We start from the raw sequence: 17,960 nt of genomic DNA, 5'->3' as shown, positions 1-17,960 counted from the left end.
TTGGCCCTGTTCTGCAGGTCTTAATGCTAATATAGTTACAAAAAGGACCGTATGTATTATAATGTTGATTACTGATGTCTTTGTTTACCTTCCAGTTTGTGCTATCTGCAGTGCTTACAAAACATTTACATTTATATAATGCATAACCAGTCTTTCATGAGTTACTGCTGCTGTTACTGTCCTGTTTTGTTTTAAATGTGTCCGTGTGAATTGTCAGATGTCTTCTGCTGCTACTGCAGAAAGAATCTATCAAGGTGGATCTCATAAAGACTCTACCTGTTGAAGATGTCTGAGGGTTTCTGCTCTGCGGGTATTTTCACTATTCCACACTCACTTCTTCGAATTAAACTCAACCCTGAGTTAGTTTCTATGAGTTAAAAGAGAAGTTGTTTAACTCACCTGCTCATGTCATGCAGCTCGTTGCATCTCTAACTCCTCCTCCTCTTCCACCTGTGTGTGAGCAGGAACTTTCACTCAGTCACTCGTCACCTGCATGTCTGATGGTAAGAAAGGTTTCATTATATGCTGCTGTATTCTGTATGGGAGATTTTCTGTTGTTTTTACGTGTGTGTGTGTGTGTGTGTGTGTGTGTGTGTGTGTGTGTGTGTGTGTGTGTGTGTGTGTGTGTGTGTGTGTGTGTGTGTGTGTGTGTGTGTGTGTGTGTGTGTGATCACTGAAAATAGTTTGAGCTGCTTGATGTTATCATGAAGTCAGTTTGTGGATCTAAACTTGGGACCCATCCATCCATCCATCCATCCATCCATCCATCCATCCATCCATCCATCCATCCATCCATATTCTCCTGCTGATCCATTTCCAGGGGTGGCAGTCTGCACACTGTCACCCCGACAGACTCACATTGCACCAGTTAAGAACCTTTCCTGCAGGTGGTGAGCCCACAGGAAGGGGGCGCCCGGCGTGGGACATGAACCGACTACTTTGACATTGCAAGTCTCATGCTCTACCAACTGAGCGAGCTGGAGTCTTAAACTTGGGAGCTGAAGACAAAATGTTCGAGCCACTGATCCACAATAGGGCTGACGGTATTACTGCAGGGAGCTGCAAGGCGCAGCTGAACCGGTCAGACAAGAGAAATCAGACCACATTTGTTTGTCAAGTAATTACTTTGAATATCTTTCCATCTTTGCATGACAAGCTGTAGCCTGTTCCCTGTCTGTAGCACCATTTCCCCTTTTTTCACACAGCACAGAAAGCTTCACATCAGAAATGTTATTTTCTCTTATGAAAGAGAAAAAATGATTCTTTATAAACCTTAAGTCAACAGAACAAAACAACACAACATGGATCAAAACCCAAATTTGAATCTGATAACATAATAATAATAATAATAATAATAATAATAATAATAATAATAATAATAATAATAATAATAATAATAATAATAATAATAATAATAATAATAGGAGAATGAAGGTTTTAAAGCAGTGGTATGAAACATAAAGTTTGTGGGTGACACGCCTTTACGGAAGAGTATTAGGGCCAAAAAAAAGAAGAAGAAAAAAATCCGGAAGTTAAAAAAAGAAAAAAGAAAAACAAACCCATGCGCTTCATAAAAAAGTTGAAAATCAAAGTTGAGATTTTTTTCCCCCCGGAGGTATCTAAAAAAAAACAAAAAAAATTATTTTTTCTCCGTGAAAATAAAAATCTCGACTTTGACTTTTGACATTTTTTCTGAAGTACATCAGGGTTTTTGTTTTTTGTTTGTTTTTACCTCCTAAAAAAAATCTCGACTTTGATTGTCGACGAGTTGTTTTTTTTAACCAACGAAATTTTTTTCTTCAGGTACCCTCATACTCTTCCGTACGCCTTGTTTGGATGACAAGAGTTAAAAAAACAAACAAACTCACTGATTTGCAAAGCGTCGGTGGAGGAGCCGATCTAACTGCTGCCTTGAGGCGAACTGATGTGTGCCTGTGCCGGCAGAGGGAGGCAGTAGACCAGGAATATTAACTTTGAGAATTTTCAATTATTTAAACACCCCTGCCAAATATACAGATCCATGAATGGGATGGCCCCACAGCCCCTGAAGGATTTGATAAATAAAAATAAAAAAAATAATAAAAAATAATAGTCTTACTTCTAATACCAGGTCAACCACCATTGGTGATTGGGAAATTCAATTTAGAAATACCTGTTAAAGGTTGCAGAAACTGGAATACTATATCGCCAGTTAAACAAGAAAGCTTCACCTTTATCGGTTTTAAAAAACAGTACAATATATGCTGATCAACAAACAAACTTGGGATTATTAGGACAATCATGCACCTTTAAGTGAAGATTTATATACAATATATATATTTCTATGGTACTTTGTATGTCAGACTACTGAGTAAGCACTTTGATATTTGCACTTTATGGTAGGTTTTTAGGAAGAATTCTTTTATCTTTGTCTTTCTTTCACAGTATTGTTTTAATGTGTTTTTATAGCTTTGTAACCTTGTATGATTTCATGTGGGACAGCAGATGGAAATTAGCATTCTGCTAAATCCACCATATTTACAGTAACCTCATGAAGATATAGCCTGTTCATTAATACGCACTGTCCCGTCCAAATAGGGCAGACTGAACAGACACCTCCTGCATCAGCCGCCATGAGGAGTCGGCTGGAGCTGTTTATTATTGATTCTCTTTATATGTCCACATTTCCTTTTAATTCTGGCAGTGATTCTATGGACGAGCTGTCCGTTAACTGGTCAGAGTAGGGTGTGGCTTGATTCTGCACTTCTGTCTGCTCACACACACCTCCACCTGCTCACACTGCTACTGCTACTGCCACCCCTACTAGCTCCCTACGATTCAACATGAGTTTCTCCAGTTTCCTGCTGGCCAATATTTGCTGTAGTTTATTCGGTGAGTATATCTGCCTAATGATGGGAACCTAAACTTACCTGGGTAAGCTGTCAGTGAATAATGTTTTAATGCGTTTAAAACTTCGTGTGTCTGCCAGACAGGTGAGTAGCGGAGGAATTCTAATCTGCACAGTAAAATACCGGTAGAATACTGGCAGCAGGGAGATAAATCACTGATACAAAGCTTAAAAAGTGTTTCTGCATAGTTGATAACAACATGAATTATCACCGGAAACGGCTAACCTTGTCTTTTTTTAATGTTTTGAGTATTATAACATAACACATCTTCTTTGGAGCATCCACAAAGATCAGACCTAAAGATCACCAAACTTTCCTACACTGCATCGGGAATTTAAGAGGCGTGGTCATGACCAAAACTTAAAAACTTCATACCTTTTAACTTAAAGTTAATCATTCATGACATTACTTTCAAATCTAAGTATATTCTGCTTCGAATTAGTAAACTGAGCTTAAATTTGATAGTTATGCAATCAAACTTAAATTATCTATGTACATTGAAATTGATTGTTTGAGTAGAAATGAAATCCGGGCTAACAGTGGGGGTGAACCTGTGTGTCCCAAGGTGTCTTTAATCACTGATTTACTCACCAGAAAGTAATCTAAGCGTGAATAGGATTGGTGCACTGCTGAATAGAAGGTGTACTCTTTAAGAGTGGGACGAGAGGTGCGCCAGGCGTCGCAAAGACCATAGTCACTCATGTACTGCTGGACTATGTCTGTATATTCCAAGTGTTGGGTGTTTGCTGCTTTACTAACTCTGTCTACTTGTGGATTGAGGGCTGTGTTGAGGTCTCCTCTCACTATCAGTGTTTTGTCAGAGTGTGTTGAGAGGGTGGTGAAGAAATTATGATAGAAGGAGGGGTCATGTTCTGAAGAGAGATGTGAATAATTATAAATCTTCCCTCCGGGTCTGTGATTGTGTCTTTGCAAGAGAATTGTATTTTATTGTTGATTAATATAGCTACGCCTCTCTGCTTGGAGTTCTAACAAGCTGAGTATGTGTGAGGGAACTGTGGTGATATCAATTTGTGATGTCCTGTTGTAGGTGTGTGCGTCTCTTGTAACAAGACAATATCTGCCAGCAGTTTGTTTAAGTTTTCGAAAACTTTTAGTCTTTTAATTTGCGTGCCCATTCCTCGCTCATTCCAGGTGACAAACCTGAGCGTGTACCTGGCTACACTCATCTTCCAGGTGGGTTCTCTAATGCTGTATGTGTGGGTGTGCGTGCGAGTGTGTGCGTGTGCGAGTGTGTCCGCATGTCAGTGTGTCCGCATGTGTTAAATCTCCACACCCTGCAGTAGGGTGTGGCTTGATGCTTGATGCTGCTGTCTGCTCACACTCACCTCCACATGCTCACACCGCTACTAGCTCCCTACGATTCAACATGAGTTTGTCCCGTTTGTTGCTGGCCAGTTTTATCGGTGAGTATATCTGCCTAATGATTGGAACCTAAACTCACCTGGGTAAGCTGTCAGTGAATAATGTTTTAATGCGTTTAAAACACCGGAGGAATTTTAATCTGCACAGTAAAATACCGGTAAGATACAGGCAGCAAGGAGGCCTGTATTTTAGTTATTTTACGATAAAACTCCTGTTATTTATTTTAGCAGTATATTACCGTGTTTTGTGGCAGTTGTGGTGAGTTTACAGCGCATCTATTGGAACTTATTATTATTATCAGTAGGAGAACTGCGGGTTCTGCTATATTTGCATTCATATGAATCCTCACAAATTTAAAAACAAAGTATGCAGGGCTTATCAAATACCCAGACCCGATCACTGTTCATGTGTCTGAGCTCACCTGAAGAAAAGTAGCAGGGAAAGTTAGTGGAGGACTCGGAGGAGGACAGTACAATGAGCGCTCACCCTGACGCAGTGTGCCTAATCTGGTCTCCCTCTGGAAACACTTAGTAAATCGCTTGTATTTTGGCTCGGGGCCATTTAAACTTTTCTAGAAGTGAGATAAGTCAATCCTTTGACACACAGCAACAGAAAGCGCAGCGCTTGCCGAGCACAGGTGTGATGATCGACTCTGTATGTGTTTCCAAAGCTGCATAACGTCGTTACAACCGCGGTCATATTGCCGTGGTTTGTGGTGTCCTGCCAGTCGATTGCGTAAATAGGACTGTGCAGTCGCGACACCTGACATATGTTGCGCTGCAGTAACTCCGCGGCTGGGGCGTAACATAAAATTGGAAGTTGGTGAATAATAAGTTGGTATTCATGACTCACTTGACTTACTCTGCAGATCACAGTAGAGGTGCTTAAGCAGGAGTTGGGGGCAAAAGCCACTCAACCGGTTTAGGCTCTTTGCCAGTCCATCCTCCCCTCATGGGTCACACTACCCTAGTCCCCATGGCAGCTTTGGTATGAGCACATTGCATTGGTTGCCCCGTTTTGTGAATCTGGGGTGGATTCATATTTCAGTGCTTTTGAGAGCATAGCTTTAAAGTGGCTGACAGAGTTTTGGTCCTTACTGCTGCAGTGTAAACTGTGGGTAAAGCGCAGGAGGTCTGTGCTGTCTGAGTCTGGATTACAACACTTTAAAGAAAGCTGTGTCGCAGGCCTATGAGCTGGTTCCTGGGGGTTATTGGCGAAACTTTAGGAATCTCGAGAGACATGGCAACCAGACTTACGTGGAGTTTGTTCGTGAAAAATGTGTTTTGTTTGACAAGTGAGGTCAGGCATCTAATGTTAAAACTGTTGAGGAAATGCGCAACTTAATCTTGCTTGAATAATTAAAAAAAAAGGTTTGCCTGAGCACATCGTTGTGTATTTTAATGAACATAAAGTCGTTTCTGTGACGAAAGCAGCTATCCTCGCTGATGAGTTCATCCTGACTTACAAAAGTGTGTTTTCTGCTTCTTCTCGCAGTCTCGCATACTTTGGTGTATGAGGGGAGAAATGGATCACCAAAGCTCGCATATAAAAATGTTTCCACAGCTGCCGATTGTGTTTGTACAGCCATGAGCTGGGTCACTTAATTGCAGTTTGTCAGGTGCTTAAAAGAAGACAAGGTTTGCGCAAATCTACCAAACCAAACGGAGGTGTGTGATTAGAACAGCGTCTTAATCTTTAAAGAGCAATACGTATTTTGTGCTTTTACTGGTTTTGTTCCTCCTGACTGGATCACAAACTAGTCATTTTGATTCTTTTTTGGTTTGACTTTCATTTGATCAGGCACTTGCTTGACATCACATGACGTCTTTGACAAGCAAAGTCTGGACAAAATGGGAGCATTGGAACGAAGGATGATAGACGGACACACATAGAGAAGAAATCCTAAATAAACAAACAGTCCTATGGATGATTACCTTACATGGGCGTGTTTGGGGGAACGTAGAGGGCTCGATGAAGCAGGGAAGGTGAAAACAGGTTAGAGGAGGAGGGAAAAAGATTTACAAAACACACACTAGAAGTCTACTGAAACAAACAGAACAATGGGACTATACAATAAAACATTGTACAATTCTACAACACCTTGTAGAATTGGCTGATAAAAAATCTGTACCAAATAATTAATGGTAATAAATTCCTCAAATTTTTGTGATTCTTGAGTGTCCAGAGTCCATGAATGGTTTCTTCTCAAACTTGGTCTGTGTTCTGGGGATAGAGGCAGACAGTACGTGCAAAGAGTTGAAACTGTATGATGGATTATTTGATGTGGCTGCTCCAGTCAGAGTGGAACTCACTTTCTCTAAAATGGTGTCAAACTTAAAGAATTTTGTGTCTGTTTGGTGATGTGCTGTGTGATATAGAGCAAGAAGACTGAAGAAAGTGTGTGTGTGTGTGTGTGTGTGTGTGTGTGTGTGTGTGTGTGTGTGTGTGTGTGTGTGTGTGTGTGTGTGTGTGTGTGTGTGTGTGTGTGTGTGTGTGTGTGTGTGTGTGTGTGTGTGTGTGTGTGTGTGTGTAGAATAATTTTATACCCTTCTCAATTATTCTGATTATTTTCCATTCTGATATACGGTTACATTATAAAGAGTTTATAATCATGTAAATACAATAATGGATACAATTCTCTCTCTCTCTCTCTCTCTCTCTCTCTCTCTCTCTCTCTCCACAGTTGTTCAAGCAACTAAACATTGCATCTTTATGAAAGGTGACAATATCATCATCAACTATGACAATGGAACTTTGATTCATAACACCCCTAGATTTGAACTGGACGAGATCCCCTGCAACATGGTCATCAGAAACGTCAGCGTTACAGACAGTGGAACGTACTCTCTCCAGATCACCGGCAAAGACATAAAGAAAATAATGGTTAAAATGATTTTTAATGGTAAGTGTTTGCACACTTCATTCCAGAGCTTATGACTCATGATTACACTGATATTATTTATAAGATAACAAGAAAAACCTGGAAATAGCAGCTTCCATCAGATCTGTTCATTTCTTTTGCAAAGCGTTGACCTTTTGTTGGGCAGTGATACATTTCAATGTACTTGGTGTCGACCAGAGAAGCAGCTGTAATGTCCATCTGGCTGTTTTTTTTCTCTAAAAGGTGACTCTTATTGTTGTTGTGGGGTTTATAGACGCGTGGTTCTCAGTGAGCTTCTGTGAAACAACATTAGCAACTCTGCTGTTCTTCTTGTTTCATTCTCAACTTTTGTATGAGTATTTTCACACTTTGGACCTCACGTTATGATACCTGCAGCAAAGAAGAGATAATAGTCAATTACTGAAAGTTTTGACAACCAATATAGTTACTGAAACTAGTCATCAGGCAGCGCCAACAACAATCAGAGTCGGACAAAGAGACACTGAATTGAACAGAAATGGAGAAAACAAATGAAAGCAAATAATAACAACACACATAATGTATAAAACAATATACAACCAACTTCCTTCAAATATTCAAAATGTATTTTTTAGCAGAGATGGGGGTTACAACTGGAGAGGGGATTTCAAGGTAAAACATGGAGGGTTTTGCACAACACTGAAGTCCGTTTGTCTTTCTATATGTGGAGCGAGGTTGTGGAACAGTTAGAGCTCAGGCAGTGTCCAAGCTCGAATCAACTCAACAAACAGTACAAAGTAATGGTGTTCACAAAGTACAAGAGGGCGGGCTGTAGACATGCTTGTAAGGACGTGTGTGTGTGTGTGTGTGTGTGTGTGTGTGTGTGTGTGTGTGTGTGTGTGTGTGTGTGTGTGTGTGTGTGTGTGTGTGTGTGTGTGTGTGTGTGTGTGTGTGTGTGTGTGTGTGTGTGTGTGTGTGTGTGTGTGTGTGTGTGTGTGTGTGTGTGTGTCTGTGTCTGTGTGCATTGTATAAGTGTAGAATAATTTTATACCCTTCTTCTCACATAATAAAGAGTTTATAATCATGTAAATACAATAATGGATACAATTCTCTCCCCCCCCCCCCCCCCTCCATACAGTTGTTCAAGCTCCTCCAGAATTCAATGGAACTCAGATTTGTAACATCGTTAGAGTTGAAGTGGACAAGAAACCCTGCAACTTCACCATCACAGACAATGGAACGTACAGTCTCCAGAACACCGTCAATGACACAAACATAGAAGTGGTTATGACGAGTCATAAAGGTAAGTGTTTGCACACTTCACTCCAGAGCTTATGACTCATGATTATACTGATATTATTTATAAGATAACAAGAAAAACCTGGAAATAGCAGCTTCCATCAGATCTGTTCATTTCTTTTGCAAAGCGTTGACCTTTTGTTGGGCAGTGATACATTTCAATGTACTTGGTGTCGACCAGAGAAGCAGCTGTAATGTCCATCTGGCTGTTTTTTTTCTCTAAAAAGTGACTCTTATTGTTGTTGTGGGGTTTATAGACGCGTGGTTCTCAGTGAGCTTCTGTGAAACAACATTAGCAACTCGCTGTTGTTCTTGTTTCATTCTCAACTTTTGTATGAGTATTTTCACACTTTGCACCTCACGTTATGATACCTGCAGCAAAGAAGAGATAATAGTCAATTACTGAAAGTTTTGACAACCAATATAGTTACTGAAACTAGTCATCAGGCAGCGCCAACAACAATCAGTCGGACAAAGAGACACTGAATTGAACAGAAATGGAGAAAACAAATGAAAACCGGACATGGACTGAAACCAGATTTTAAAACCAAAACATCAGGGCATCAAGGAGTTCCATCTGTTAGTGGAAGGAAGATGTGCTATAATCTACATTGTAGCTCTTCTTGAAAGCAACAGATTCATGAACCTTATATGATAGTTCACACTGTATCTTGACTCTGATGTATTTCTCTCTGTATTGTTGTTCTGCCGACTCCATTCCTATTAAAGTGAACCAAAGCCCTGAGAGTCCTGTGGACAAAGCTCGGAAGAACATCGGGATCCATCACAGCTTTTGTGAGTGACGTCTGGACCTGACTTGGAATACAGTCATTCATATTTCAAAGCGTATTTGGTGAAGTGTGGTGTTTATGTGTCATTTTAGTATATGTGATTCTCGGAGTCATCATCTTGTTTCTGGGTCTTCTCTGTCTATGTCTGAAAGTTGAAAATGGAACAGTTCTTCTAGTTTTTCTGTAAGTACTTGTTAGACCTCTGCACACAACTGGGTTGCCTGTGCCGACCCAGTCTCAAAAAAAAAAAAAAAAGGAAGCTTCATGAATTTTAAAGTATACCTCCTTCTGTCTGTGCAGATGGAGGGTAGTGTGCACGAGGATCAACATATGTCAGAACACATGCACTCAGGTGAGTACTTCCTGGAACCGTCACGAAGTGCAGAGAACCCAAAAGCAGAAGCAGGAACATGCAGATCATGTACCTCCTCCTCTTCCTCCTCCTCCTCACTCTCTAAGTCACATCTTGTGTCTTGTGTTTCTTCAGAGACGGAGATCTCTCGGGACCCATCAGGAGGACAACAACATTGAGGAGAGGGAGCAGGTTTTGTAGCCTTTGGCTCGATGGCTCATGGACATGGCATCGGTTGCTATTGTTGTAACAATGCTCTCTGTTCTGTCCCTCTTTTTTTAAAATCAAATAATCACTTTATCGTGTCAATTGTCTCATTTCAGACTCAAAGTTCAAAATCTACAGATTTGATGACTGTCCTTGTATTACATCATATCGACATAATGAATATTTAATTAGATGCTTGAAACAGACAGTCTGGACAGTGACTGTTCTGGGTTCAAATCATGCATGAAACATGCATGTGAGTGTTTGTGTGTGTGTGTCTTGTGATAGACTGGCGGCCTGAACAGGATAAGTTGTGTGAAGTTGGACGAATGATGGAAGTTGGATGAAAAAGATGTTGGATCACCTTTTACTTCTCTACCAGAAAGAGACGTCTTCATGGAGAAGTCTTTTCAATGGCCAAAAAAAGACGGCTTTTCACCTTTCACTTTCCCACCAAATGTTGTCGTAGTTTAGATGGAAGGCAAAGGCATCTTTTTAATGTCTTTTAAACCATTTGTTGCTGGGTGGGTATAGACTATTCAGAGAGCCATATAACGTAGTCAGCTAGTTGAAATAAATCTAAATGAATTATTTGACTGGAACTGAAAGATATATACCTATATAAAGATATATAGCTTAATAGAAAAAAAACCTTTTGTCTTAATTGTCAAAGGAACATTACTGTTCTTTTATTTAGGTTATATGCATTTTATTGGAGTGAATTCTACTCTTCTTCTTTTGGGTTTAACTATCTCCTATCTATCTACATTACACTACACCTACATCTACACTAAATTTGCATATTGATGATGTATCTGCTTCATAAATAATGACACATTGCTCTCCCTTATATGAAAGTAGATAAGCTGCTTTTCTCAGTAAATAATGACAGACTGCTTCTGAATTACTGGTAAGAACTGCAGAAACACGTGATAAAAACAAAAGAGAAAAAATGGGTGTCCAGTTATTTGAAAACCACAATAAATCAAAAATATATACTTGTCTGCTCTTTTATGTGTGATAAATCATATGGAACTATTTTGTTACAGATTATATGGAGAGCACAGCATTTTATCGTGCAGTCATATAATTCAACGTCACCACGTCTTTGTAAAGTTTGGAGAGAGAGAGAGAGAGAGAGAGAGAGAGAGAGAGAGAGAGAGAGAGAGAGAGAGAGAGAGAGAGAGAGAGAGAGAGAGAGAGAGAGAGAGAGAGAGAGAAACACCGGAAGTCCACTATATGTCCACATCGGATTTTATTTTGAAAGAATGACACCGGACGTGGTGGAGTTACCGGAAGCTGCCTTGACGCTTCAGTTCAACATGTCTCCCTCGCAGACTCCTCTCTGTCACTAAAAGCGTCTGGATTGTTCGAGAAACCGCCGCGTTTGGTGAGCACTTTACATCGATTCCCCGCGTTGCAAACTGTTTGTGGCGACTGTCCGAGACGTTTGCTGCGCTCGTCCGTGTGTACAAGGTCACTGTAGTCGCTGTCATTTGGCTGTTATTGAAAACCCGGCGCCTGATTTAGCTCAGCTCGCCCGTCTGACCTGATTTTAATCTCTCGAAGCGTTTCAAGACGTCAACAAGCGACACAGTCATTACAGCTGTATTTTTTTTATTTATTTTTTTGTAGTGTCAGCTGTCATGTTAGATATCGTGGTTTAGTTTTAAACCTTCACTTTCCGCCGAGTGTGTAGCCTCGATTGGAGTAGCACGGAGCTAGCCGCTCGTAGCACCACGGTGCTTCTCAACAATAAACTTCTGTAATTGGTTTGTTATTGTTTATTGTTATTACTGGTCCATACATGCATTTCGTTCCCGTCATCAGCCTGCGTTAAATCGAGTTGGATTTCAAGCCGCCACCTGAACACCATACCACTGTGCGTGCAGCCGATATTTTCTCTTTAACTATTGATGCGAGCTAATTGGTGGATGCTGTTTATATAACTAAGATGACTGCTGTGCATCGTTTCTCCACATAAGAGACTCCATCCAGGCGGCTGCTGATTGCCCCCCCCCTTTCCTTCTTTGCACGCTGCAGGTTAGCACTGAAGCTAGCGGGCCGTTGTCAGCCAGGACCCAGAAAAGCAGCATCATCATCAATGGTGTGTCTACATCCCGGAGCCGTCACATTTTCCTGTGTCCGCTCAATGAACCATCTCCTCAGCTCTCATCACAGTGAGTCGCCTGCTCTCCCTCCTTCTCTGTCTCTCTGTCTTTAATGTACTGACGATCAGCAGCCACCCTGATGTGTACGTGTCTCTCTCTTTCCCCTTCAGGCTGCACATGTATGGCGTTTGCGAGGCTTGGAGGGGAGTTCTGCCAAGCCCAGCACCTGCTGCTTATTGTGGACAAGTGAACAGGAGACACCAGCTCAGCTCAGCCACTGCCACTCTCACACACACTCACACACACACACAGGTCAGTGATGATGGGTTCCAGCATTTTTCAGCCTGAAGCATGATAATATGAAGTTACTTTATTGTCAGCTGAGAGTACAATGCTTCTAAGTTAATGGTATGTTTTTTTTGTTTTTTTTTTCCTGAGTCAGGTTATAGATGATGACTTTCTCGATGTCTGGATGAATTGTGCCTTTTGCAAATGCATTTTTTTGGGGGGGGATTTTAGTAGATAAAACAATACGAATTATATGTAGTGATTGATAAAAAAAAAAAAAGGCCATAATGACTATCAGACAAGCAACTTAGGATTGTATAATTAACAAATAATTACGTGTACTAAATTAAGTGAACTGAATTAAAATATCAGTACAAGTTAACATGATTAGCAAGGGGTGCTGATTGGGGTATAAAGAAAGAAAGAAATACTTGTTGACATTTTGTCCTCGGTCATAAGTGGCTCGGTCCCTCAGGGGGGTTAGGACATCTCTAATGTTAAATGTATGTTAGCTAAATTATGTTCATTTTGTCGTCTTATCTTTATGAAATAGTTTCTTTTTAGCCGACAATTTAGTACAAAGGTAAACGCTCCTTTTTTACCAAATTGTCGATAAAAAGAAACAATATCAGAAATGTGTTGCGACTAAATCCTGGCGTGTTTTAAACATAATCCGTTTCAAATGCTCATGGAGGAAAGCGAAACCGTCTACTGAAGTGTGAAAATCAATCCGGAGCCGAGCGACTGCTTTGTGATTGAGAAGGTATATCATTGTGTCATCTGCATAGCAACGAACAGGACCATTGTGATACTGTATGATTTCACGTGGGAGCGCAGAGGGAGAAAATTAAATCGGACCTAATTATAAATCAAATTATGAGCACAGAGGTTCTCTTTACAATTTCAACAGTTCAATTTAAATGGGAAAAAAACAAAAACTCTATATGGGAATTTTCTGGCTTGATTTGGGGCAAAAAAAAAGGTTGTTTTTGGTTTGGTTTCTGCAGGAATTAAAAGTTGTTCCAAAAAGTGTGTGAAATGTTTCTGAAATAGGTTTGTGATTATAGAATATCTTGCGTGATAATAACGTAAAACAACCTTCCCATCATGTCCTTGTAGGTCCTTACTGCCATCCCGCTCAACCCATATGAAGAGAGGCCAACCTTCAGTCTGTGACCTGTCCTGGGGAGAAGGGAGGCCTTCGCCTTCAGCCCTGGAGTTCCCTTTTCTGCTCTTCTCCTCTTCTGCTTCTCTTTTCCTCCTCTGCTCCGATTAGTACAAGTTTTCTCTGAATGGGCTAACAGGTTAAAAAGAAAGGAAGGACAGAGCTTTTTTTTTTTTTTCTTTCTTTCCCCTCTGTCTTCAGGTTTTTTCTGGACTTCTGGCGTCCTATCTCCAGCCCTCTTTATCCTGGCCTGATACATTTTTATTTTATTTTATATTTTATATTTTCTAACAAGCCAATTTCAATTTTTGAATTTCATTGCCAATAGAATTTTTTTCTTGCGACAGTTTTTCATTAATATTTTTAGCAGGTTTTTTTTTGGTTTTTTTTGGTCACCAAAGAAAAAGCACATTTACCTTCTGAGTTTCTTTCTTTTTTCTTCTTCTTTTTTTTTGAACTTTTCTAAGCAGTAAAACGCACAGTACCTTTCTGACCTTTCCCTCTTTAATAACCAACCTCTTGCGGGTCTCAAAATGAACCGACCGGCTCCGGTAGAGATCTCCTACGACTGTCTGAGATTCCTCATCACACACAATCCCACCAACGCACAACTGGGGAGGTTTATCGAGGTATTGAACTCGTTACCCCGCCACTTCATCTCCGGGGGAAAGGGGCAAGAGCAGCCCTGCTCACCCGTGTTTGCTTTCCGGTTCAGGATCTGAAGGCGTTTGGAGTGAACACCCTGGTGCGAGTGTGCGCTGCGACGTATGACAAGGCCCCCGTGGAGCAAGAAGGCATACACGTTCTGGTAAGTGACGTCTGGGATCCCCAGCGGCGCGTCGTCAAATGTATCTTGAGATCCGACAAAGACTTGAATCGTCTCTCCAGGATTGGCCGTTCGATGATGGCTCCGCCCCCCCAGACCAGGTGGTTGATGATTGGCTGAACCTGCTGCAGACCAAGTTTCGGGAAGAGCCCGGCTGCTGTGTGGCGGTGCACTGTGTTGCTGGTCTGGGACGGTCAGTATGAACCGCAGCTCTGCATTTTGTCTTGCCTTGCTTCAATGTGTGTTTTTTCTATCGTAGAGCTTTCAATTCAAAATAGAGGTATCAAGTTTCCGGTGTAATCCATTTGTTTATATCATTTTCTGTCAGTTGGTTTGTACACATGGGGCCATTGCGGCAGTCAGTTCGATTCTGGACCTCTACCCGGGGTTTTTTTTGTTTTTTTTGCCACAGGCTCTTTGGCTGCTCATGCTCCCGATCGGCTGTCAGTGGACACGTGATCTGGAACCACTGTTTCATATTTGACATCCTCAGATTGTAGCTTTGTGTTAAACTTAATTAGGGGAACGCTGGAACAGTTTTAAAGTGTGTGATTTTAAAAAGAAAAAAAGACTTTCTTTTGTTTTGGGCTATTTTATATGCTGAGATTAAATGTTCTTTTTTGCCCTCAGAGCTCCTGTGTTGGTGGCCCTGGCTCTGATTGAGTGTGGAATGGAGTATGAAGATGCAGTGCACCTCATAAGACAGTGAGTGTTCAGCTTTCATTCGACCGACACGTGTGGCTCCAAACATCCGTTGCGCCAGCGGGATTGATTTAAACCCGACACATTCTTCTGGTCTTCCAGGAAGCGTCGCGGAGCGCTGAACGCCAAGCAGCTGCAGTACCTGGAGAACTACAAGCCCAAACTGTGTCTGCGCTCCAAAGATGCCAACGGACAGAGCTGCTGCATACAGTAGGAATCTCCCGATGATGAGCGGAGGTGGAGCTGTTCCAAGTTTCTATTTCTTGCTTTTTGGTTTTTAACGTCATCTAAACATGTAGCGGAAGAAAAAATTATAATAATGATGATGATTAAAGTCAAAGTGAATTCCAAGCTTCTTTGTCTGCAGATATTAAAAGTATTTATTCCAAAGATCAGGGCTTTTTCAAATGGGAAGTTATCCCGCTTACTGCCCCCCCCCCCCAAACACACACACACATCCTCATAGTCCAAATGTTCTAAATTAAGTGCTTCTTGACTAGGACGACTTCCTGGATTTGTCTCACATGAACAGTTTAAATATACAGCCTCCTCGTGTTTTATTCATTGTCCAAACACTGACAGCGTCTCGCATCCATCTTCAAATCTGTTTTCCATTGGGTTATAAAGTGACACCATCAGGATTACATTTTCATCATTTCTGACAATTTTCTGATGGAAACGTCTGCGGGGGGTGGGGAGGGGGGGGGGGGGTCACTTCCCATGTGAAAAGGCCGTCACTCTGCTCACTGTTAACAGATTTACATTCAGCTGCTTGTTATTGATCAAGCTCAGCATGCTGACATCTGTACGCCAGGCGCTATGTGGATTCATTCTGATCAAATCTGCAGCTTGACGTGCGCTAAAAAAAGTCCTGGAAACCTTTTCCAAATGAGCATTCCCGGGGCTTGCATCAAACCGCACAATGGCTGAAACTGACCAAATCCATACATACACACACACACACACACACACACACACACACACACACGATATTTAAGAAATGTGCTTCATGATGATTTTAAAGTAGCTGAACTGTGAGCTATGCCGTTTGAAACAAGAGTACAATCTATCTACCTGTTCTATGTCCCAGATCAGAGTCTTTTAAGCGTGTGCTAGAAAAAGAAAGCGTTGGCTGTCAATGTGTAGCACTGACCCTCCATAGTGTCGCCAATTCAAGTGAACCAGCCAGTCAGACATCAGTTTGGTGAATGTATGATTAAAGGAACATGTTAAAGTTTTGGTGGGAGGTGGTAGCAGCCTCAACTAAATCCTCCCTTTGACTCGTAAACATCGATTCTGAGGGATAATCTGCACAATAGCAGTCCATGTTAAATCATTTCTGCTGTCATCTGAGAATAAGCCGGATCTCCTCGTATACATTTTCCTATTAATAGGGACAGTCGCCGACACTTTGTGTGTTCCCGTCACAACAACACGTAAAGTAGCCGACGTGGCTGCCTCCACCACCTCTGTGGCCATAAGTTGTACTTAGATCTTGGGTCAGCTGCTGTGTTCGTAAGATGGTCTTTTGTGATGTTTTTATTTTTCTCTCTCTCAAGGTTTTTTTTAAAAATTATTTTTCCTTCTCTTTTGTTCCCACGTACCTTGTACCTGTTTGTACTTGTTATTTATTGATTGATTTGACCGTGTTTCTTTGTGAAATGTCTGTCTGATGGGTGGAAAAAAAAACCAATCCTAGCCCTCTTGGGGAAATTAAAGTGTTTAGTAATGTAACCGTTGTTTGGTTTTTGTTTTTTGTTTTTTTGATTCTATACATGAGGGTCTTGGTTTCAGTTGTGTCTTTTATATTTGAAATGTGTTTTTACTTGATGCCTTTCTGCGTCAAGGTGATGTGCGAACCTGACCCGACCTCAGTGAAGTGTATGTGTGTGTGTGTGTTGAACAAAGCAGGCTTGCCCCTGGCTGTGGCAACGCCGCGTGAATGAGGCTGCTGGAGTGGAATCGCAGCGTCACGCAGAGCAGTGGATGAATGACGGCGAGCCGATTGGCTTTATTGACTGACCCCGGCCACATTCAGCCTCTAACCCTCGAACCAAAGAACCACCGTGCATCAAAGTGCTCGGCAACCTAAGTGTGATATTTAATTATTTCTGCCCTCCACACAATGAGCATTGAATGGATTTCACCCAGAAATATTTTATTCAGGTATTTGTTGAAGGTCGTTGTCTGACGCTCAGGAATGTTATCTCATGTCGACAGTAGAGGGTGCAAGTGTGCCTTCACACTTCTGCAGGAACGTCTGCTCATCATCTTCTAAGTCTTTCTGCTGCTTCATTCAGTCCGAGATCACAGGAGCCGGACTCAGTCTGTCACAAAGCAACTGCAACTCATTCACACCTACTGCAAATTAAACTCACCGATTATCCTCGGGCTCAAACCGGGGGTCCTCTTGATGCGATGTGAGCGTACGAACCACTAGAGCACTAGTAGTGTCATATCTGCTGGGGTTAAGCCTTCAAGTAAAACCGCTTAGAAATCAGATAAAATGGTGAATATTGCTAAAATATCCCTTCTTCCTGTGGCCATAAAACTATTACTCTTCCCCGTAAATAGTGTTTGCTGTGTTTTAATTTCATTCTTTCTCTGCTGATATTAGTCACCCTTAAGCCTTGGACATATTAACATTTAAAATGACCTTTTTCTTATCCTGCCTTATTTGATATTCAACTTTCTTAATTCTCTGTGGGACAATGGTTTAAGGAATCTCCCCTCTGGATTTCTAAAGGATTTCTATTATATTTCAAAATGTCAGTATTATCTGACAAATGCTGGAAAAGTAGAATGAAACTGCTGACATCAGGTGGAATACGCTTTGAAAAAGTATGTGATCCTTCCAGTCTGTGTACCTGATTGAATTTAGTATGAAAATGGGAAAAAGACCAAGGTCAGGGTAATGGTGCACAAATGTGTCCCTTTGCACACAATACACTTAGTGTGTAGTGAAACATGCTTCAGGTACTTTAATGCAAATCGCATATTGTAAAGCAGTAATAACTATTTTACAGAATATGAGTCATAAGCAATTTATTGAGATGTTATCACTTTGAGGTTTTAAAGATAAAGCACT

At 41.2% G+C, this 17,960-nt stretch overlaps 2 protein-coding genes across 3 annotated transcripts; both read left to right on the top strand.

Annotated features, from left to right (window-relative positions):
* Nucleotides 1-452: 452 nt before the first annotated feature.
* On the top strand, nt 453-9,871 carry LOC308119950 (uncharacterized protein). Of its 2 annotated transcripts, XM_080480275.1 has the most exons (7): nt 486-503; nt 6,955-7,173; nt 8,270-8,434; nt 9,160-9,225; nt 9,314-9,404; nt 9,522-9,573; nt 9,709-9,871. In XM_080480275.1, the coding sequence occupies exons 1-7, from the start codon at nt 494-496 to the stop codon at nt 9,772-9,774; spliced, it is 669 nt and encodes a 222-aa protein (XP_080336401.1). In that variant the 5' UTR covers nt 486-493; the 3' UTR covers nt 9,775-9,871. The 2 variants fall into 2 exon arrangements, 1 of the variants encoding a protein (XP_080336401.1); XR_013936003.1 differs by lacking the exon at nt 9,314-9,404 and having other exon boundaries at nt 453-503.
* Nucleotides 9,872-11,066: 1,195 nt separating this feature from the next.
* On the top strand, nt 11,067-16,604 carry LOC308119771 (protein tyrosine phosphatase type IVA 2-like). Its single transcript, XM_080479957.1, has 8 exons — nt 11,067-11,170; nt 11,824-11,960; nt 12,062-12,203; nt 13,299-13,973; nt 14,060-14,152; nt 14,233-14,363; nt 14,801-14,875; nt 14,975-16,604. Exons 4-8 carry the CDS (start codon nt 13,878-13,880, stop codon nt 15,084-15,086), a joined length of 507 nt encoding a protein of 168 aa, XP_080336083.1. The 5' UTR covers nt 11,067-11,170; nt 11,824-11,960; nt 12,062-12,203; nt 13,299-13,877; the 3' UTR covers nt 15,087-16,604.
* The last annotated feature ends 1,356 nt before the right edge of the window (nt 16,605-17,960 follow it).

Source organism: Lipophrys pholis (assembly GCF_963383615.2).
Source record: "Lipophrys pholis genome assembly, chromosome: 14".
NCBI classification, from domain to species: domain Eukaryota; kingdom Metazoa; phylum Chordata; class Actinopteri; order Blenniiformes; family Blenniidae; genus Lipophrys; species Lipophrys pholis.
Note: the sequence above shows the minus strand (reverse complement) of the source record. Positions and strands in the feature narration are given on the sequence as shown.